The 23,827-nt window shown below is 42.7% G+C and overlaps 1 protein-coding gene across 3 annotated transcripts in view; it reads right to left on the reverse strand.

Annotated features, from left to right (window-relative positions):
• Positions 1–23,827, reverse strand: part of ITGA1 (integrin subunit alpha 1) — a 191,179-nt gene that overhangs the window by 104,162 nt on the left and 63,190 nt on the right. For all 3 annotated transcript variants that reach the window (XM_032625791.1, XM_032625792.1, XM_032625793.1), the window contains exon 2: positions 3,871–3,988. In XM_032625791.1, the coding sequence (XP_032481682.1) occupies positions 3,871–3,988 (118 nt within the window). The remainder of the gene's footprint in view (positions 1–3,870; positions 3,989–23,827) is intronic.

Consider the following 23,827-nt stretch of genomic DNA (forward strand, 5'->3'; position numbering starts at 1 on the left):
ATATATACATTCAAATGCTCACAAACTCTCACACACATATTAAAATGTAAAGTATTATATGCCAGATACAGTTATTATCAACATTTGCTTTTTAATATAGTTCTAATAAGGACAACAGTCCTAGACTGGGAGTGCAGAGACTTGAGCCCTATTTTCTGCTCTGGCCCCAAGTAGTTATATTTCCCTAGGGGAGTCACTTTAAAACAACAACAACAACAACAACGGGGCTTCCCTGGTGGCGCAGAGGTTGAGAGTCCACCTGCCGATTCCCGGTCTGGGAATATACCACATGCCACGGAGCGGCTGGGCCCCTGAGCCATGGCTGTTGAGCCTGCGCGTCCGGAGCCTGTGCTCCGCAACGGGAGAGGCCGCAACAGTGAGAGGCCCGCGTACCGCAAAAAAACCAAAAAACAAAACACTTTATTGAAGTATGAAAGACATACACAAAGTTGTACCAATTTAATGTATACAACTTGATGAGTTTGGAGATAAGTATACATCCTTAAAACCATCACCACAATCTATGCCATAAACATATCCATCACCTCCAAAAGTTTCCTCCTGCTTTCTTTAGTAGTGGTTGTTGTTATTTATTATTATTATTTTGTGATAAGAACACAACTTAAGATCTACCTTCTTAACAAATTTTAAGTGTACAACACAGTATTGCTAACTATAGGCACTGTGCTGTATAGTAAATCTCTAGGATTTATTCATCTTTTTTAACTGAAACTTTGTACCCTTTGACTAATGTTTCCTTGTTTTCCCCTCCTCTGAACCCCTGGTAACCACCATTCTATGCTCTGCTTTTATGAGTCTGACTATTTTAGGTTCCTCATGTAAGTGGAGTCATGTGGTATCTGTCCTGCATCAGGCTTATCTCACTTAGCAAGACGTCCCCCAGGTTCATCCATGTTGTCTCAAATGGAAAATTTTTCCTCTTTTTTTAAGGCAGAATAATATTCTACTGTATGTATATAACATATTTTTAAATTCTATTCATCTGACAATGGACATTTTAGATGGCTTTCAAGTCTTGGTTATTGTGAATAATGCTGCAGTGAACATGTGAATAATGCAGATATCTGAGATCTTGATTTCAATTCCTTTTGATATTTACCCAGAACTGGGTAGCTCTATTTTCAGTTCTTTTGAGGAACCTCTATATTGTTTTCCATAGTGGCTGCACCAATTTACTGTCCCACTAACGTGTACAAACGTTCCCTTTTCTCCACATACTTGCCAACACTTTGTTTTGATAATAGTTATGAGAGAGTCACTTTTAACCTTACTTTTTTATGTGTTTTGTTTTTTCATCAATGAGGACAGGAAGTTAAACTAGATTCAGTTGTTCAGCCAACTGAGTGGAGTGCATTACTGAGTGCATATTATGCTTAAGGTCCTGTGCCGGATGCTGGGCAATGCGCAGGGCTGCAAGCGGGAACCAAAACCAGTTCTTGCTTTCTAAGCATGTCCCCTGATACATTAACTTCTCCCTCTTTCTGTTTTCCATTTTGAAGTTTCCAAGTACCTAGACATTACCTTGAACTCAAGCTGTTTAAAACCATACTCATCAACTTCCTGATAAAACTGATTTTCCTTTCTTGTACATTTGTCTCTGAATGACTACCCACTTCCCGGTAATCCAGTGTAGACATTTTGGAATGTGTTTGACACCTCCTACACCTTCATTTGCCATTCCCAGACTTCCGCTAAGATTTAATTATTCACCTACATTTATCTTGGGTACACTATTCTTTCATTGCAGTTCGCCCTCCTTGTCCAGGCCTCATTGTTTAAGCAGATTGCTGTCCTTGCTTGCCTATGGATTTCCCCGATTTCAGGCACGCCTTTCTCCAATCCAATCTATACATAATTTCCTAAACTAAGTTTCATAAAACAACCTATAATGGCTTCTCAGTACCCTCTACTTAGGTACAAGCTCCTTTGTCTGGCTTTTAAGATCTTTCCCCTCTATCATCCCAATGTCAGATCTGTTTGCTTACCAACACTCTCACTTATCCTCAGGTCTATGCCCTTGTTTATGTAGCTTCCCAGCTTAGAGTGACATCTCTTATGTTATTGAAAGGTAAGTCATCTTTCAAGATTCAGCTTAAGAATCAAGCATCACTTCCTCCTTCTTGAATTGAAGAAATCGTGTGGGTGCACTAAAGTTCCAAGAGGAAATATGAATGCCTTCTTACTCTACTAAGATCCATTCAGATAATTCAGGGCTTCTGATAGCAGACTGCCCTAAAATCAGAGACATGACTGGATGAGGGAGGAAGCTTACAGGCTTTCCTCACTATCAGAGAATGAAAACCAGACTTTCATAAAATCTGCTAACAATAGAGTCATCCCTCGGCATCCGTGGGGGATTGGTGTCAGGCCCCCCAGTGGCTACAAAACTTCGCATATGCTCAAGTCCCTTATATAAAACGGCCTGGTACAGTCCGCCCACCGCAACTCTGGTACCATAGTTGGTTTAATCAGCGAATGCGAAACCTGTGAATAGGAAGGGCTGACTGTTATTTGACTATTCTTTAAAAAGACAGTTCATTTTAAGTAGGTGGTTTAAGACTTTAAGTTTTGCTATTCCTCTTTAAAATTTATGTAACTATTAGTAATAAGTGAAAATTCACGGTAATACGTGTTTTATGTAAAAGTTAAGCTTTTTAAGAAAAACATGCACTGAGTGTCAGTTTATTCTAGCTTATGCACAAAGAGAAGCTTGACCAGTTGGCCCACTCACATTATTCTCCCAGAGGTAGAACTCCCTGAATTGCAGACATAATGCCTAAAAGAATAAAATTGGTATCTAGAGGGGTGACTTTATCCATTTAACCTTAAAAAAGGAGGTGGGTGGTAAAGTGAGAGCATAGGATTGAAAGACAGAGGATATAAAAACTCATACTCTATTATTAGATGTCTTATCTGAGATATTTATAGGGAGAGAAGAAGAGTGAAGCACCTCCACAAATTTTAGTTTATACCCAGGATACAATATCTGTACTTGAAAAATGTGAGAACTCAAATTCTTACTTTGATACTATTTAGAGGATTATTGCCAAATTAAGCAAGTCTAGCAGGTAAAGTGAAATATCAAAAAGTCACATCCTTTCATCTGTGAAATATAGTAGAGAGATAGCTCACTGTTTTCCAAATAGATATAGATCCATTTTTGTTTGTATTACTGTAGTCACTAGAAAAATGGGCTTGTTTAGTTACTAAACTGAAGCAAAGTTTAACTCCTGTTCTCTTTTTCTACAAGGTCCAATTAAAAAAAAAAGACTCCCTAAAAATTATGTTAAATATAAAGCAAAAGAACTCTAATAATTTTGTATAATTTTTCAAAAGTTAAATATGCTTTAAAAAAAACATACTAAAGTGAACTTAACCAATATTAAAGGGTTTTTAAAGTGTATAAAAGAAATTCAGTAAGGTTCATTATAAGTAATAGACCAAACTCAGTAGGTCAGTAAAGCACCAAAAATATAAGCCCAATATTATATTATGGAAGTGATCTCATCTGCCTCCCAATACCTCCTGCTGAATTTCAGCCATGCTAAAATGAGAACAATTAAAGAACTCTTGCCAGAATAACATACTTACAAAACAATGACTATTTTGGATAAGGATCTTCCCTGAGGTCAACCCAGGTTTCAACAGAATCACTAACCATGTCTTTTAATATTGCCAAGGAATTTTTCCTTTTCACTTTTTCAGTTTCCATTACCAAATGATTAGACTGCATTTCCTACCATAAACGATTCATTCTAAGTCTCATTCATAAAACGAACTGTAACCAAATAATATTTTCCATTACCTTGTAAGAAAACTAAACAACAACAACAAAACCCATTAACTTACCATTTTCCTTCTGCATTTTCATATTGTTGAACAGTATATCCAAACATGTCCTCCACTGGGCCGCTGAAAGTCAATGAGTTTTTCACATCAACATTGAATGATATGCAGAAGCCTAGAACTTTAAGAGGGAAAACAAAGTCCAGTTACACAGAGTTAACTAAGATTCCACTATGTTTTGAATTATGAAGGCATTCTTGAGGTTACCATTCAAAGCTGAGCGCTTATTAAAAAGAGCAATGACGCTCAAAGAATGGGAACAAGAAAGGTCTGCAATGTTAACTGTATTACTGACTGGAAATCAACATAATGACTTTGAAGAACATAGGTATTAACATTCAAACTGACTGGAAATCAACATAATGACTTTGAAGAACATAGGTATTAACATTCAAACAAAATCCCATAGTAATTCAGTATCTGTACCCTTCCCAGAACTAAAGATTTCAGAATGTGTGGGAAGGAGCTGGCAGAAACTCATGCTCACACATGACTAATGCAGTCACAGATAATTTTCCAGTAGTGATCCCTACAGCAAACCATGGCCACTATGAAATGTAAACAGCTTCATTTTCCTGTTTTGACAACGGAGGATACAAGCATCACCATTTAAGCCTCAAGAGGTAGCTTTCTCCTTGCTGCTACGAAAGGGAAGGCAAGCTGACTGTTTCCACCCAGAGCTGGCTTATGCAGGCTCGAGATTTGCTCTGCTTCCCTCTCTGAATCAAGCAGTGGGTGGAAGCTTATACTTAGCACTGACGTCTCCTTCTAGTGTTGTTGGTGGTGACAGCCTCATAGGTTGAGAGGCTAATCTGTTGAGATTAAATTAGATGATATATCTAAAGAGTTTACTCAATGTCTGGCACACACTACATATTCACTGAGGGTTAAATCTCTTCAATTTCTTTGTAGTTCAGGTAATGGAAATCTTTTATAGGTGAGACTCTCTCCTGAAAGTGTTCTGGATGGTGCCAAATTCCATCTCTGGTACTGGTTTTTAAAGCATACTTGGGAAGTTCCAAAGTATTCCCCTCCTAGATGTAACTAAAAATTCTTCCCAAAGAGTACGCCCTTATAAAATCACACAGCATCATAAGGTATATTCAGAGGTGATTAAATTCACTCTCCTCTGTTAAAACCATGATATACAGCTACGTGTAAACAGAAAAAAATTTCTTTCCTTATTCACTGTAAACTCTGCCATAAGAACAGTCTAAATTCAGACTCCAATTCATTCCATGCTCTAATTAATAACCTTCAAATTTTGGTAACAATATTAAATGCATATTTGATGCACAAAATTTTACATAACTTAGAGAAAATTATTCTTCATAAAAAGATACTTCTGTATACCTACTTATAAAGTCTTCCTTTGATCTCCCCACCTGGAAATAATCTTTTAACTACTAAGCCCTCTTCTTTTACTTTTTAAAAAATCCCTCAGAGAAATAATTATTAAATACTATCTATGTTGTAGTTACCTGTGTAGATTTTTTTTTCCCCTAGATTGGAAAATTCTTAAAGGCAGGGACTCTCTTACTCATCTTCCTTATCCTTCCTCAAAATCTAGCACAGCTCCTTGTACATAGATGGGCAATAACATATTCAAAGAATGAAAGATAATACATTGAAGGAGAAAGTGGGCCAGTGGTAGATAGAAGTGAACTGGAAACTATTTCATCTTAGTTAAGGAAGACTTCATGGAGCTGGAAATTTTAAGTTAGATTTTTAAGGAGAGGGAGAGATACAACTTTGCAGTGAGAGGAAAATATGTCCCAAGGATTTGGGAGAGTCTCTGCAAGTAATAAGATACAGAACGGGACAAATATGGTTGCAAGATCATGGAGAGATTTGCCTGGCTGGCGTGGAAGATGCAGAAAAAGAATGGATGGGTAGCAGAAGTCTGTTTATGTACATTTCCTGTTCATTCTTCAAGGATGATGGAGAACAGCTGGTTACCATCTTCTGCATAATGGCCTTTCATATATTTGAAGACAGTTTTAAACACTGTTCACTCTCTACTCCAAACTAAATAGTACATGTTCCTACTCTTTCCTCACAGTTTTTTTTGAACACTTTCAACAGATTATTTTTTTTTTTTTTTTTTTTTTTTTTTCCGGTATGCGGGCCTCTCACTGTTGTGGCCTCTCCCATTGCGCAGCACAGGCTCCGGACGCGCAGGCTCAGCGGCCATGGCTCACGGGTCCAGCCCCTCTGCCGCATGTGGGATCTTCCCGGACCGGGGCACGAACCCGCGTCCCCTGCATCGGCAGGCGGACTCTCAACCACTGCGCCACCAGGGAAGCCCAACAGATTATTTTTGATACGAGAGATACACAAAACAGTACTTCTACAGCAGGATTTCTCAACTTTGGCACTACTGACATTTTGGGTCAGGAAATTCTTTGTTACCAGGGGATACCCTATGCATTGTAGGGTGTTTGACAACATCTGTGGCCCTAGCCATGTGATGTTAGCAGCCCCTCTGAGTTGTGAAGATCTAAAATATCTCCAGACACTGCCAATTTACCCTAGGGCTAAAATCACCCAGAGTTGAAAACCACTGTATTATAGATAAACAGCAGGAAACCACCACCAATGATTTTGTTGAAGAAGGTGCCTGAAAACCAACTGTGGCCTGCAGACCAGCAGCAACTGCATCACCTGGGAGCTTGTGAGGGATCCAGAATCTCAGGCCCTCCCCAGATTTCCTGAATCAGTATCTACATTGCAACAAGTTCCCCAGAGAACCAGACTCCTGTTAAAGTCTGAGAAGTACAGTTCTGTAATATGGCACTCCTCTCTCATAATGTTGATGCAGGTAACAGAATTTACCTAAATTAAAACTACTCACCATACTTTAGACATAAGGGGGAAGTTGACCCTTTAATCAGGGTCAACTTCACCCCTCTTTAAGGGTTTTCCCAGAACTTCATCATCTTTAATATATGCTTTCCCAAAGGGCATTCATGGTGCTCCTCAACATAAGACCAAGAGCTTTTGGTTTCCTATTTGGGGCCTGTTTGTTTATTCTACATGTTGTGTGGAATGTCCGCGGGTGTGTGCTGCACTTTTTTTCATTTCCTGTCCTCAGAATTCCACAGGCAATTTGCCCAAAGTGGTTGTAAATCAGCTTCTTTCATGTTTTCTAAGGCACCAAGGAGCCTGAAGCACAGGAGATGACATAAATAAAAAAGGTTTACATCTTGTTCTTTTGATTTAAAGGAGTACATAAACAGTAAAAGCAGCTTCTCATAACTTTTAGTTCAATGTTCATGTTGTTATATTAAGTTGTCTTGGAACTTTATGTACCGGAAGTAAAGCAAAATCATACTTATTCTTTTTTTTTTGTCATACTTATTCTTAATCAAAGTTAAAAAAAAAAAAAGAGCAAACAGACCGAGGTGGCTTTAGGGGGCAACATAGGGTGAAAATGTTGGGAAACACAGACAATAATCAGATGTCAAAAGTAAATCCTGGAGAACGGAGCCCGCGTTTCCGCAGAGCTGGAATTCCCAGCTCGGGGTCTCTTCCCTCCGCCGTCACGGAACTTCCCCGGAGCCCGAGGGGAGGGGGGCCTCACTGAGGCTGCCGACTCTGGAGGGGCCCCAGTGGCCAAAGCCGCGACAATCGTGGGGACGGCGGGCCGGATCACTCATCCTGGGGTGAGCCAGCTGCCATGTCATGAGGACACTCAAGCAGCCCTAAGGAGAGATCCATGTGGCAAGAAACGGAGGCCTCCAACTGCAGGCACGTTATATTGGTGATGATGGGTGCCATGTGAGATATGACTTCATTAAACAGAATAGGTTCATCAGCGGTGCTGCAAAAGGCATTGTTTCATCTTTTCCATGGCTAATATTCGATTGTGTACATGTACCACTTCTTTGTCCATTCATCTGTACATAGACATTTTGCTTGCATACATGTCTCGCTATTATACACCAGACATACATCTACATGTGGAACAACTCCTTCAGAACACCTACTGAACGCTGGCAGAAGACCTCAGACCTCCCAAAAGGCAAGGAAGTCCCCACGTACCTCAGTAGGGAAAAAGAAAAAAGAGTAAACAGAGACAAAAGAATAGGGATGGGACCTGCACCAGCGGGAGGGAGCTGTGAAGGAGGAAAAGTTTCCACACATTTGGAAGCCCCTTCGCGGGCGGAGACTGCGGGTGGCGGAGGGGGGGAAGCTTCGGAGCCGCGGAGGAGAGCGCAGCAACAGGGGTGCGGGAGGCAAAGCAGAGAGATTCCAGCACAGAGGATCGGTGCTGACCGGCACTCACCAGCCGGAGAGGCTTGTCTGCTCACCCTTCGGTCAGAGCGCAGGCAGAGGACTGGGGTTGGCGGCATGAATACAGCCTGCAGGGGGTTAGTGCACCACCGGGAGGGAGTCCAGAGAAAAGTCTGGACCTGCCGAAAAGGCAAGAGACTTTTTCTTCCCTCTTTGTTTCCTGGTGCGCGAGGAGAGGAGTTAAGAGCGCTGCTGAAAGGAGCTCCAGAGACGGGCGCGAGCCGCGGTAATCAGCACGGACCCTAGAGATGGTCATGAGATGCTAAGGCCGCTGCTGCCGCCACAAAGAAGCCTGTGTGCGAGAACAGGTCACTATGCACACCTCCCTTCGGGGGAGCCTGTGCAGCCCGCCACTGCCAAGGTCCCAGGATCCAGGGACAACTTCCCCGGGAGAACGCATGGCGCGCCTCAGGCTGGTGCAACGTCCCGCTGGCCTCTGCCGCCGCAGGCTCGCCCCACACTCTGTACCCCTCTCTCCCCCACCCCCGCGGCCTGAGTGAGCCAGAGTCCCTGAAGCAGCTGCTCCTTTAACCCCGTCCTGTCTGAGCGGGAACAGACGCCCTCAGGCGACCTACACGCAGAGGTGGGGCCAAATCCAAAGCTGAGCCCCGGCAGCTGTGAGAACAAGAGAAAGGGAAATCTCTCCCAGCAGCCTCAGAAACAGCGGATTAAAGCTCCACAATCAACTTGATGTACCCTGCATCTGTGGAACACATGAATAGACAACGAATCATCCCAAATTGAGGAGGTGGACTTTGAGAGCAAGATTTATGATTTTTTTCCCCTTTTCCTCTTTTTGTGAGTGTGTATGTGTATGCTTCTGTGTGAGATTTTTGTCTGTATAGCTTTGCTTTCACCATTTGTACTAGGGTTCTATCCGTCCGTTGTTTTTTTTCTTTAAAATTTTTTTTTTCTTAAAAATTATTTTTATTTTAATAACTTTATTTTATTTTACTTTATTTTATCTTCTTTCTTTCTTTCCCTTTCTTTCTTTTTCTCCCTTTTATTCTGAGCCGTGTGGATGAAAGGCTCTTGGTGCTGCATCCAGCACTCAGTGCTGTGCCTCTGAGGTGGGAGAACCAACTTCAGGACACTGGTCCCAGCTCCACATAATATCAAACGGCAAAAATCTCCCAGAGATCTCCATCTCAACACCAGCACACAGCTACATACACTCAACGTCCAGCAAGCTACAGTGCTGGACACCCTATGCCAAACAACTAGCAAGACAGGAACACAACCCCACCCATTAGCAGAGAGGCTGCCTAAAATCATAATAAGTCCACAGACACCCCAAAACACACCACCAGACGTGGACCTGCCCACCAGAAAAACAAGATCCAGCCTCATCCACAGAACACAGGCACTAGTCCGCTCCACCAGGAAGCCTACACAACCCACTGAACCAACGTTAGCCACTGGGGACAGACACCAAGAACAGCGGGAACTACGAACTTGCAGCCTGCCAAAAGGAAACCCCAAATACAGTAAGATAAGCAAAATGAGAAGATAGAAAAACACACAGCAGATGAAGGAGCAAGATAAAAACCTACCAGACTTAACAAATGAAGAGGAAATAGGCAGTCTACCTGAAAAAGAATTCAGAATAATGATAGTAAAGATGATCCAAAATCTTGGAAATAGAATAGAGAAAATGCAAGAAAAATTTAACAAGGACATAGAAGAACTGAAGATGAAACAAGCAATGATGAACAACACAATAAATGAAACTAAAAATACTCTAGATGGGATCAATAGCAGAATATCTGAGGCAGAAGAACGGATAAGTGACCTGGAAGATAAAATAGTGGAAATAACTACTGCAGAGCAGAATAAAAAAGAATGAAAAGAACTGAGGACAGTCACAGAGACCTCCGGGACAACATTAAACGCAAAAAATTCGAATTATAGGGGTTTCAGAAGAAGAAGAGAAAAAGAAAGGGACTGAGAAAATATTTGAAGAGATTATAGTTGAAAACTTCCCTAATATGGGAAAGGAAATAGTTAATCAAGTCCAGGAAGCAAAGAGAGTCTTACAGGATAAATACAGGATAAATCCAAGGATAAACACGCCAAGACACATATTAATCAAACTGTCAAAAATTAAATACAAAGGAAACACATTAAAAGCAGCAAGGGAAAAAAAAACAAATAACACATAAGGGAATCCCCATAAGGTTAACAGCTGATCTTTCAGCAGAAACTCTGTAAGCCAGAAGGGACTGGCAGGACATATTTAAAGTGATTAAGGAGAAAAACCTACAACCAAGATTAGTCTACCCGGCAAGGATCTCATTCAGATTTGATGGAGAAATGAAAACCTTTACAGACAAGCAAAAGCTGAGACAGTTCAGCACCACCAAACCAGCTTTACAACAAATGCTAAAGGAACTTCTCTAGGCAAGACACACAAGAGAAGGAAAAGACCTACAATAACAAACCCAAAACAATTAAGAAAATGGGAATAGAAACATACATATCGATAATTACCTTAAATGTAAATGGATTAAATGCTCCCACCAAAAGACACAGACTGGCTGAATGGATACAAGAACAAGACCCATATATATGCTGTGTACAAGAGACCCACTTCAGACCTACAGACACATACAGACTGAAAGTGAGGGGATGGAAAAAGATATTCCATGCAAATGGAAACCAAAAGAAAGCTGGAGTAGCAATTCTCATATCAGACAAAATAGACTTTAAAATAAAGACTATTAGAAGAGACAAAAAAGGATACTACATAATGATCAAGGGATGAATCCAAGAAGAAGACATAACAATTGTAAATATTTATGCACCCAACATAGGAGCACCTCAATACATAAGGCAAATACTAACAGCCATAAAAGGGGAGATCAACAGTAACACATTCATAGTAGGGGACTTTAATACCCCACTTTCACCAATGGACAGATCATCCAAAATGAAAATAAATAAGGAGAGAGACGGGGGAAGATGGCGGAAGAGTAAGACGTGGAGCTCGCCTTCCTCCTCACGGATACACCAGAAATATATCTACACGTGGAACAACTCTTACAGAACACCTACTGAAGGTTGGCAGAAGACCTCAGAGCTCCCAAAAGGCAAGAAACTCCCCACGTACCTGGGTAGGGCAAAAGAAAAAAAGAAAAAACAGAGACAAAAGAATAAGGACGGCACCTGCACCAGTGGGAGGGAGCTGTGAAGGAGGAAAAGTTTCCACACACTAGGAAGCCCCTCCGCGGGCAGAGACTGCGGGAGGCGGAGGAGGGAGCTTCGGGACCGCGGAGTAGTGCACAGCGACGGGTGCAGAGGGCAAAGCGGGGAGATTCCTGCACAGACGATCGGTGCCGACCGGCACTCACCAACCCGAGAGGCTTGTCTGCTCACCCGCCGGGGCGGGCGGGGCTGCGAGCTGAGGTTCGGGCTTCGGTTTTGGACGGAGCGCAGGGAGAGGACTGGGGTTAGCGGCTTGAACATAGCCTGAAGGGGTTGGTGCGCCACGACTAGCCAGGAGGGAGTTCGGGGAAAAGCCTGCACCGGCCGAAGAGGCAAGAGACTTTTTCTTCCCACTTTGTTTCCTGGTGCGCGAGGAGAGGGGTTTAAGAGCGCTGCTTAAAGGAACTCCAGAGACGGGCGCGAGCCGCGGCTAAAAGCGCGAACCCCAGAGACGGGCGCGAGCCGCGGCTGAGGGCGCGAGCCCCCGAGACGGGCGCGGGCCGCGGCGGGAAGCGCGAACCCCAGAGACGGGCGCGAGCCGCGGCTAAAACCGCGGACCCCAGAGACGGGCGGGAGACGCTGGGGCTGCTGCTGCCGCCACCAGGGGGGCTGTGTGCGAGCACAGGTCACTCTCCGCGCCCCTCTTCCGCGGAGCCTGTGCAGGCCGCCACTGCCAGGTTCCCGGGATCCAGGGACAACTTCCCCGGGAGTACGCACGGCGGGTCTCAGGCTGGTGCAACGTCACGCCGGCCTCTGCCGCAGCGTCACGCCGCCTCTGCCGCCGCAGGCCCGCCCCGCACGCAGTGCCCCTCCTTCCCCCATCCCCCAACCCCCGGCCTGAGTGAGCCGGAGGTCCCGAATCAGCGGCTCCTTTAACCCCGTCCTGTCTGAGCAAAAAACAGACGCCCTCCAGCGACCTGCGCGCAGGGGCAGGGCGGGGTACAAAGCTGAGCTCCTGTGAGCTGTGAGAGCAGGGAGGAGAGGGGGAGGTCTCTCCCGGCAGCCGCGGAGGCGGCGGATTGAAGCTCCACAATCAACTTGATGTGCCCTGCATTGTGGAATACCTGAATAGACAGGGAGTGATCCCAAATTGAAGAGGGGGAATTTAGGAGCGAGATCTGTGATTTTTTTCCCTTTTCCTCTTTTTGTGAATGTGTGCGTGTATGCTTCTGTGTGAGATCTTGTCTGTATACTCTTGCTTCCACCATTTGTCCTAGGGCTCTATCCGTCCATGGTTTTTTTTTAAAAAAAAATTTTTTTTCTTAATAATTAATTTTAATTGTAATAACTTTATTGTACTTTACCTTCGTTCTTTCTTTCCTTCCTTCCTTCCCTCCTTTAGACAGCGAATCACCCCAGGTTGAGGATGTGGTCTCTGGGAGCAGGATTTATGATTTTTCCCCCTTTGCCTCTCTTTGTGAACGTGTATGTGTATGCTTCTGTGTAAGATTTTCTCTGTATAGCTTTGCTTCCAACATTTGTCCTAGGGTTCTATCCGTTCCTTTTTTTTTTTTTTCCTAAATATTTTTTAGTACAATAACTGTATTATACTTTATTTTATTTTTACTGTATCTTCTTTCTTTCTGTCTTTTTTCCTTCTTTCCCTCCTTCCTTCCTCCCTCCCTCCCTCCCTTTCTTTCCTTCTTTGCTTCTTTCTTCCTTCCTTCCTTTCCTCCTTTCCTTCTTTCTTTCCTCATACTTCTACTAATTCTCTCTACATTTTCTCCTTCTTTCCCTCCTTCCTTCCTCCCTCCCTCCCTCCCTCCTTTCTTTCCTTCTTTGCTTCTTTCTTCCTTCCTTCCTTTCCTCCTTTCCTTCTTTCTTTCCTCATACTTCTACTAATTCTCTCTACATTTTCTCCTTCTTTCCCTCCTTCCTTCCTCCCTCCCTCCCTCCCTCCTTTCTTTCCTTCTTTGCTTCTTTCTTCCTTCCTTCCTTTCCTCCTTTCCTTCTTTCTTTCCTCATACTTCTACTAATTCTCTCTACATTTTCTCCTTCTTTCCCTCCTTCCTTCCTCCCTCCCTCCCTCCCTCCTTTCTTTCCTTCTTTGCTTCTTTCTTCCTTCCTTCCTTTCCTCCTTTCCTTCTTTCTTTCCTCATACTTCTAATAATTCTCTCTACGTTTTCTCCTTCTTTCCCTCCTTCCTTCCTTCCTTCCTCCCTCCCTCCCTCCCTCCTTTCTTTCCTTCTTTGCTTCTTCCTTCCTTCCTTTCCTCCTTTCCCGATACTTCTACTAATTCTCTCTACATTTTCTCCTTCTTTCCCTCCTTCCTTCCTTCCTTCCTCCCTCCCTCCCTCCCTCCTTTCTTTCCTTCTTTGCTTCTTTCTTCCTTCCTTCCTTTCCTCCTTTCCTTCTTTCTTTCCTCATACTTCTAATAATTCTCTCTACTTTTTCTCCCTTTTATTCTGAGCCGTGTGGATGAAAGGCTCTTGGTGCTCCAGCCCAGGAGTCAGGGCTCTGCCTCTGAGGTAGGAGAGCCAACTTCAGGACACTGGTCAACAAGAGACCTCCGAGCTCCACATAATATTAAACGGTGGAAATCTCCCAGAGACGTCCATCTTAACACCAGCACCCAGCTTCACTCAACGACCAGCAAGCTACAGTGCTGGACAACCTATGCCAAACAACTAGCAAAACAGGAACACAACCCCACCCATTAGCAGAGAGGCTGCCTAAAATCATAACAAGGCCACAGACACCCCAAAACACACCACCAGACGTGAACCTGCCCACTAGAGAGACAAGATCCAGCCTCATCCAGCACAACACAGGCACTAGTCCCCTCCACCAGGAAGCCTACACAACCCACTGAAACAACCTTAGCCACTGGAGACAGACATCAAAAACAACGGGAACTACGAACGTGCAGCCTGCAAAAAGGAGACCCCAAACACAGTAAGATAAGCAAAATGAGAAGACAGAAAAACACACAGCAGATGAAGGAGCAAGATAAATACCCACCAGACCTAACAAATGAAGAGGAAATAGGCAATCTACCTGAAAAAGAATTCAGAATAATGATAGTAAGGATGATCCGAAATCTTGGAAGTAGAATGGACAAAATGCAAGAAACAGTTAACAAGGACCTACAAGAACTAAAGATGAAACAAGCAACGATGAACAACGCAATAAATGAAATTAAAAGTTGTGGGAAGCCGTTGTTCTGCCATGCCGCAGATAACGTGGAAGCCGTTGTTCTGCTGGTCGCAGATAACGCTTATCAGGGAGTAGCCCAAAGGCTATGTGCCACACATGCGCCACGACGAGCCAATATGCTAATAAAGGCTCAGAATTGCAACCAATAAATTGTGAACAGCACATATCTTGTTGAGTTAACCAGCCAACCACAGATTGAGTTAACCAGCCAACCACAGGTTGAGTTAACCAGCCAACCACAGGGTGCCACAGGTTATAGTGCATTATAAAAAGCCAGTGTGAACAAAGCTCGGGGTCTTCCTTCCATCTGTCTATAACCAAGCTGTACTCCAATAAAGTGTGATACGAGAAGAATCTAGCGTGTGGTGACTTGTCTTTCTGCTGGTCAGAAGAGGCTCGCCGCAAGTGGTGCCGAAACCCGGGGACTTCGCACCTCGCGTGGGGGACCGATTCAGAACTCGACACACGGAGTGGACCGTCGGTGAGTAGTCCAGGTATGCTATTGTTGCTTTCGTCCTTTTGTGGTTCTCGCATTTTTTGTCTGCGTGTAGCTGCGGGTCCATCAGCTTGACCGAGTGTGTCTCCCACTTTAGTAAGTTGTTTGTTTAGGAGAGTGAACTATGGGGAACAGTTTATCTACGGAACCGTCTGCTGGATTTCATGAACCCATTCAAGCTCTTTTGAACAGCCAAGGACTTAAGCTTTCGCACAAAACGATTAGTAAGTTATTGCAGGATATTGATGGTGCCGCTCCATGGTTTGCAGTATCCGGAAGCCTGACTGTTCCATCTTGGGAAAAATTGGGGAAGGACTTAGCTGATCGTCATGAAATGGGGGAGCTCTCTCGAGGCACGTTTCCGGGGGAGCTCTCTCGAGGCACGTTTCCGTTATGGAGAATGATACATTCGTGCTTAAGAGAAGGGAAATGCGAGGATATTGTACAGATGGGCCGTAAAGCTCTTAGCATATATCAAGATAGTGCGTCAGAAAGTGACAATATAGGGACTACAGTAGATAGGCCTAAGACTCCTAGGAAAAGGAGAGAAAAACAAACAGAAAAATCGGATCCAAGAGAAAAACAAATAGAAAAATCGGATGCAACGCCAGGATTGTATCCACTTTTAGATGAATTTAAAGCGCTTTATTTGTCTCAGGATGAGTTGAATCCCAAGGAGGAGGCGGATCTGGAAGCTATGCTGGATTTAATTATAGAAGGAAAGGTATTTTCCGGTCTGGTTGATACCGGGGCTAATCGCAGTATTATTACTGCCACCTATTGGCCAAAATCCTGGCCTTTGCAGACCTCCTCTCAGACCTTACAGGGTTTAAGATATGCCAAAGCACCCCGAATTAGCTCAAAAACACTGACTTGGCATTTTAAAAATCAGAGGGGGAAATTTCAACCCTTTGTGGTTGAAGGATTGCCACTTAATCTGTGGGGAAGGGATGTGCAAAGCCAGATGAAATTGAAACTTACTAATGATTATTCCGAGGCTGCACAGCAAATGATGCTCAGGTCTGGTTTTATACCGGGCAGAGGGATAGGCAAAAATTTACAAGGTATTGCTACTCCTATAGAAGCTCAGGGAAACCCCAATCGCAGGGGGCTGGGTTTTTCTCAGGGGTCACTGAGTTAATGATTCCTATTACATGGAAGACCACAATGCCCGTGTGGATCCCTCAGTGGCCGTTGTCTAAAGAAAAGTTGGAAGCAGCATCGCAATTAGTAGAGGAACAATTACAATTGGGACACCTAGAACCCTCTCAATCACCCTGGAATACTCCTATTTTTGTTATTAAGAAAAAATCAGGGAAATGGCGCTTGCTCCATGATCTAAGAGCAATAAATCAACAAATGCAAATTATGGGACCCATACAGCGCGGTCTACCGGCCTTGACAGCCATCCCGCAAGGGTGGCCTGTTATAGCTGTTGATATAAAAGATTGTTTTTTCTCTATCCCATTGAATAAGAAAGACAAGGAGAGGTTTGCCTTTACATTACCCTCAATTAATCATGAAAGACCTGATAAAAGGTATCAATGGGTCGTGCTTCCTCAGGGTATGGCCAATAGCCCCACCATGTGCCAGCTTTATGTTGACACTGCCTTACAGCCAGTACGGGAGAAGTTCCCGGGTGTTAAAATCATTCATTACATGGATGATGTTTTGCTGTCAGCCCCTAGCATGACACTGCTTGAGCAGGTTTTAGGAGATTTATCAATGAATTTGGAGACTAGAGGTTTATATTTGGCCCCTGAAAAAATTCAAAAGGGAGATTCTATTAGTTTTTTGGGAGCCGTTATAAATAAGACCACAATAATACCTCAGAAAATTGAAATTAGAACTAATCATTTAACAACTTTGAATGATTTTCAGAAATTGCTTGGGGATATTAATTGGCTTCGACCGTATTTGAGTCTGACTCGCTTTGAATTACAGCCTTTGTTTGCTGTATTGGAAGGTAATCCTGATCTTAATTCCCCGCGACAGATGACCCCCGAGGCCCAAACAGCTCTTCAGAAGGTGGAACAGGCTCTTATGAAAGCACAATTACAGCGTTATAACAATGCCTTGCCTATTTGGATGTGTGTTCTTCCAACCTTAGGATTTCCAACAGGTGTTCTTTGGCAAGATGGGCCTTTGCTTTGGATTCATACCAAGTCTCTGGGGATGAAGACGCTGTCTCACTATCCATCTATGGTTGCTGAGGTTGCCTTCTTGGGTATTAAACAATGTGTTTCCGCCTTTGCAATGTTGCCGGAAAAACTTGTAGTTCCCTATACTAAAGATCAAATAGAAACATTAACTGCCACTACCTCTGAGTGGTCTATACTTATGTATACCTTTTCTGGAATTATTGATAACCATTTGCCCAAGAGTGAAATTTTGAAATTCGTTATCCAGCAACCTGTCATTTTTCCAAGGGTCACTGTAGAGCGACCACTAAATGATGCCCTGACCATTTATACGGACGGATCAAAATCCGGAAAAGGAGCTTATATGGTTCAGGGTCAGCATCCTGTCGTTATAGACTATCGACCTGATGTTCCTCAAGTGGTGGAATGTCATGTGGTTTTGGAAGTTTTTCAACGATTTCAAGAACCTTTTAATTTGATCTCTGATTCATTGTATGTGGTTAATGCAGTGAAACATCTTGAAGTGACCCCCCATATTCGATCATCCAGCACAGTGGCATCCTTGTTGGCCGGGATAAGGTTTCAGATATTGTGCCGCCAACACCCCTTTTATGTTACCCATATACGGGCTCATTCCCTGTTGCCTGGTCCAATGGCAAAAGCCAATGAACAAGTTGATATGGCAACGCGTGTTTTCTTATCCTTGGATCAAAAGCAGCAAGCACAAGAATTTCATGAGCTATATCATGTATCATCTGCAGTGTTGAGAAAGAAGTTCTTCATTACTAGAGCCGAGGCCAGACATATTGTTAAGTCTTGTTCCACTTGTGCCCAATTTTTGCCGGCCCAAAAGACTGGTGTAAATCCCAGAGGTTTGTCCCCAAACGAGCTGTGGCAGATGGATGTCACTCATGTTCCCTCCTTTGGGACGCTCCAGTATGTTCATGTGTCTGTGGATACCTATTCTGGGGTGGTACATGCTACCCCTCTCTCTGGAGAACGGGTTCAACATGTTATTACTCATTGCCTTGAAGCCTGGGCAGCCTGGGGCAAGCCTGCTAAACTAAAGACAGATAACGGCCCAGCTTATAGTTCCAAGAGCTTTGCTCTCTTTTGTCAAAAAATGCAAATAGAACATGTTACGGGCCTGCCTTACAATCCACAAGGCCAAGGTATAATAGAGCGAACTAATCGCACACTTAAAGAATTGCTTTTAAAACAAAAAGGGGGAATAGCGGAGAATTGCACCCCGAAGCAGAAATTGTCGCTTGCCTTATTTACTCTTAATTTTTTGAATTTACATGATGAGAAAGAAACTTCTGCTGAACGCCATATGATACGTGAACAAAAGGATTACGGCAGAGTGATGTGGAAAGATGTGTTGTCTAATCAATGGAACGGCCCGGATCGCGTTGTTGCGCGATCCAGGGGATCTCTTTGTGTTTTTCCGCAGGATCAAGATCCGATTTGGGTCCCGACAAGATTAACAAGAGTCGTGGAAGAGGATCCCAAGGGCGATGCAGGGCGCTCAAGGGATGATGCTGAGCTGGATGGTGTTGATGGGCTTTCCCTACTCAAGGCAGAGGACAAGATGTTTTGGGGAATTAGCCGGTCCTGGCCAGTTCCTCTACCGGTCCATTCCCATAGCAGAGTGCTTCCAATATTTTATTCCACCAGTTGTGAGATGAATACAGCCTGCACTGTATCGTTAGATGATAAATGGGTGCATTATAATGCTACAAATTTTGTTGTAAATAATACCCTTTGTTTTAGTTGGAATGCCTCTGTGGACTGCATTCATTTAGTTCGAAAAACCTTGACTGCCTGGAATAACCCACTTACGGGAAATCAGGTTCCTCTGTCTATGCTAAATGAAGCCTTGACCAAAATATCACAGGGTCAACATTCTGGCTCTGGTACAGGGAACTCTAGCCAGAATGCAGTGAATGTTACCACCTTACTTTTGAAACATGAGGGCGTGGTCCCCCTACCGAACAATACAAAAAATTGCACTGAGTCTAACCGGACCAGGATTGCTCCTTACTGTGCTGCCATTGTCAATACGCCTCCAATTTTTACCCCGTTACGCTTGGGGACTTTACTACCTGGCTGTCTTCTGCCTTTACTTTCTTTAAGGAGTGGGTCGGTGTAGGGATGTTTGCAGTGTGTTGCATGGCGGGACTTGTGGTGTGCCTGTGGTTGATATGTCGTTTGCGAACTCGGACAAAGCGAGATAAGATGCTGTTCACGCAGGCATTGGTGGCCATTAGTAAAGGCGACTCCGCTGGCGCCTGGATCTCCATCTTGAACGACCCGTAGTGATTGCCCTTGCACAAAAAGGTTTATGACCATTGCACTTTTGATGGGAATCACGAGGAACATCAGCCCCTGCACTCCGCGGTCTGTATGGACATTGCACGACGGGGAGGGTGATGAGCCAGCTTCTCGAACTAACTCTTGCTCAGCGAGCATCCCATGGGGTGAGCGCTTGTGCGGGCATTGTTCGAGTTCAGCTCCTGGGTCTAAGAAAACAAAAAGGGGGAGATGTGGGAAGCCGTTGTTCTGCCATGCCGCAGATAACGTGGAAGCCGTTGTTCTGCTGGTCGCAGATAACGCTTATCAGGGAGTAGCCCAAAGGCTATGTGCCACACATGCGCCACGACGAGCCAATATGCTAATAAAGGCTCAGAATTGCAACCAATAAATTGTGAACAGCACATATCTTGTTGAGTTAACCAGCCAACCACAGATTGAGTTAACCAGCCAACCACAGGTTGAGTTAACCAGCCAACCACAGGGTGCCACAGGTTATAGTGCATTATAAAAAGCCAGTGTGAACAAAGCTCGGGGTCTTCCTTCCATCTGTCTATAACCAAGCTGTACTCCAATAAAGTGTGATACGAGAAGAATCTAGCGTGTGGTGACTTGTCTTTCTGCTGGTCAGAAGAGGCTCGCCGCAAAAAGTACTCTAGATAGGATCAATAGCAGAATAACTGAGGCAGAAGAATGGATAACTGACCTGGAAGATAAAGCAGTGGAAATAACTACTGCAGAGCAGAATAAAGAAAAAAGAATGAAAAGAACTGAGGACAGTCTCAGAGACCTCTGGGACAACATTAAACGCACCAACATTCGAATTATAGGGGTTCCAGAAGAAGAAGAAAAAAAGAAAGGGACTGAGAAAATATTTGAAGAGATTATAGTTGAAAACTTCCCTAATATGGGAAAGGAAATAGTTAATCAAGTCCAGGAAGCACAGAGAGTCCCATACAGGATAAATACAAGGAGAAATATGCCAAGACACATATTAATCAAACTATCAAAAATTAAATACAAAGAAAGCATGTTAAAAGCAGCAAGGGAAAAACAACGAATAACACACAAGGGAATCCCCATAAGGTTAACAGCTGATCTCTCAGCAGAAACCCTACAAGCCAGAAGGGAGTGGCAGGACATACTGAAAGTGATGAAGGAGAAAAACCTGCAACCAAGACTACTCTACCCAGCAAGGATCTCATTCAGATTTGATGGAGAAATTAAAATCTTTACAGACAAGCAAAAGCTGAGAGAGTTCAGCACCACCAAACCAGCTTTACAACAAATGCTAAAGGAACTTCTCTAGACAAGAAATGCAAGAGAAGGAAACGACCTATAATAACGAACCCAAAACAATATAGAAAATGGGAATAGGAACATACATATCGATAATTACCTTAAATGTAAATGGACTAAATGATCCCACCAAAAGACACAGATTGGCTGAATGGATACAAAAACAAGACCCTTATATATGCTGTCTACAAGAGACCCACCTCAGACCTAGAGACGCATACAGACTGAAAGTAAGGGGATGGAAAAAGATATTCCATGCAAATGGAAACCAAAAGAAAGCTGGAGTAGCAATTCTCATATCAGACAAAATAGACTTTAAAATAAGGACTATTAAAAGGGATAAAGAAGGACACTACATAATGATCAAGGGATCGATCCAAGAAGAAGATATAACAATTGTAAATATTTATGCACCCAACATAGGAGCACCTCAATACATAAGGCAAATACTAACAACCATAAAAGGGGAGATCAACAGTAACACATTCATAGTAGGGGACTTTAACACCCCACTTTCACCCATGGACAGATCATCCAAAATGAAAATAAATAAGGAAACACAAGCTTTAAATGATACATTAAACAAGATGGACTTAATTGATATTTATAGGACACTCCATCCAAAAACAACAGAATACACATTTTTCTCAAGTGCTCATGGAACATTCTCCAGGATAGATCATATCTTGGGTCACAAATCAAGCCTTAGTAAATTTAAGAAAATTGAAATTGTATCAAGTATCTTTTCCGACCACAACGCCATGAGACTAGATATCAGTTACAGGAAAAGATCTGTAAAATATACAAACACATGGAGGCTAAACAATACACTACTTAATAATGAAGTGATCACTGAAGAAATCAAAGAGGAAATAAAAACATACCTAGAAACAAATGACAATGGAGACACAACGACCCAAAACCTATAGGATGCAGCAAAAGCAGTTCTAAGGAGGAAGTTTATAGCAATACAAGCCCACCTTAAGAAGCAGGAAACATCTCGAATAAACAACCTAACCTTGAACCTCAAGCAATTAGAGAAAGAAGAACAAAAAAACCCCAAAGCTAGCAGAAGGAAAGAAATCATAAAAATCAGATCAGAAATAAATGAAAAAGAAATGAAGGAAACGATAGCAAAGATCAATAAAACTAAAAGCTGGTTCTTTGAGAAGATAAACAAAATAGATAAACCACTAGCCAGACTCATCAAGAAAAAAAGGGAGAAGACTCAAATCAATAGAATTAGAAATGAGAAAGGAGAAGTAACAACTGACACTGCAGAAATAAAAAAAATCATGAGAGATTACTACAAGCAACTCTATGCCAATAAAATGGACAATCTGGAAGAAATGGACAAATTCTTAGAAATGCACAACCTGCCAAGACTGAATCAGGAAGAAATAGAAAATATGAACAGACCAATCACAAGCACTGAAATTGAAACTGTGATTAAAAACCTTCCAACAAACAAAAGCCCAGGACCAGATGGCTTCACAGGTGAATTCTATCAAACGTTTAGAGAAGAGCTAACACCTATCCTTCTCGAACTCTTCCAAAATATAGCAGAGGGAGGAACACTCCCAAATTCCTTCTACGAGGCCACCATCACCTTGATACCAAAACCAGACAAGGATGTCACAAAGAAAGAAAACTACAGGCCAATATCACTGATGAACATAGATGCAAAAATCCTCAACAAAATACTAGCAAACAGAATCCAACAGCACATTAAAAGGATCATACACCATGATCAAGTGGGGTTTATTCCAGGAATGCAAGGATTCTTCAATATACGCAAATCTATCAATGTGATACACCATATTAACAAATTGAAGGAGAAAAACCATATGATCATCTCAATAGATGCAGAGAAAGCTTTCGACAAAATTCAACACCCATTTACGATAAAAACCCTCCAGAGAGGAGGCTTACAGGGAACTTTCCTCAACACAATAAAGGCCATATATGACAAGCCCACAGCAAACATCATCCTCAATGGTGAAACACTGAAAGTATTTCCACTAAGATCAGGAACAAGACAAGGTTGCCCACTCTCACCACTCTTATTCAACACAGTTTTGTAAGTTTTAGCCACAGCAAGCAGAGAAGAAAAGGAAATAAAAGGAATCCAAATCGGAAAAGAAGAAGTAAAGCTGTCACTGTTTGCAGATGACATGATACTATACATAGAGAATCCTAAAGATGCTACCAGAAAACTACTAGAGTTAATCAATGAATTTGGTAAAGTAGCAGGATAAAAAAATTAATGCACAGAAATCTCTGACATTCCTATACACTAATGATGAAAAATCTAAAAGTGAAATCAAGAAAACACTCCCATTTACCATTGCAACAAAAAGAATAAAATATCTAGGAATAAACCTACCTAAGGAGACAAAAGACCTGTATGCAGAAAATTATAAGACACTGATGAAAGAAATTAAAGATGACACAAAGAGATGGAGAGATATACCATGTTCTTGGATTGGAAGAATCAACATTGTGAAAATGACTCTACTACCCAAAGCAATCTACAGATTCAATGTAATCCCTATCAAACTACCACTGGCATTTTTCACAGAACTAGAACAAAAAATTTCACAATTTGTATGGGAACAGAAAAGACTCCGAATAGCCAAAGCAATCTTGAGAACAAAAAACGGAGCTGGAGGAATCAGGCTCCCTGACTTCAGACTATACTACAAAGCTACAGTAATCAAGACAGTATGGTACTGGCACAAAAACAGAAATATAGATCAATGGTACAGGATAGAAAGCCCAGAGATAAATCCAACCACATATGGTCACCTTACCTTTGATAAAGGAGGCAGGAATGTACAGTGGAGAAAGGACAGTCTCTTCAATAAGTGTTGCTGGGAAAATTGGACAGGTACATGTAAAAGTATGAGATTAGATCACTCCCTAACACCATACAGAAAAATAAGCTCAAAATGGATTAAAGACCTAAATGTAAGGCCAGAAACTATCAAACTCTTAGAGGAGAACATAGGCAGAACATTCTATGACATAAATCACAGCAAGATCCTTTTTACCC

The sequence above is a fragment of the Phocoena sinus genome, chromosome 3 (genome assembly GCF_008692025.1).
Source record: "Phocoena sinus isolate mPhoSin1 chromosome 3, mPhoSin1.pri, whole genome shotgun sequence".
In the NCBI taxonomy this organism is placed as follows: Eukaryota; Metazoa; Chordata; class Mammalia; order Artiodactyla; family Phocoenidae; genus Phocoena; species Phocoena sinus.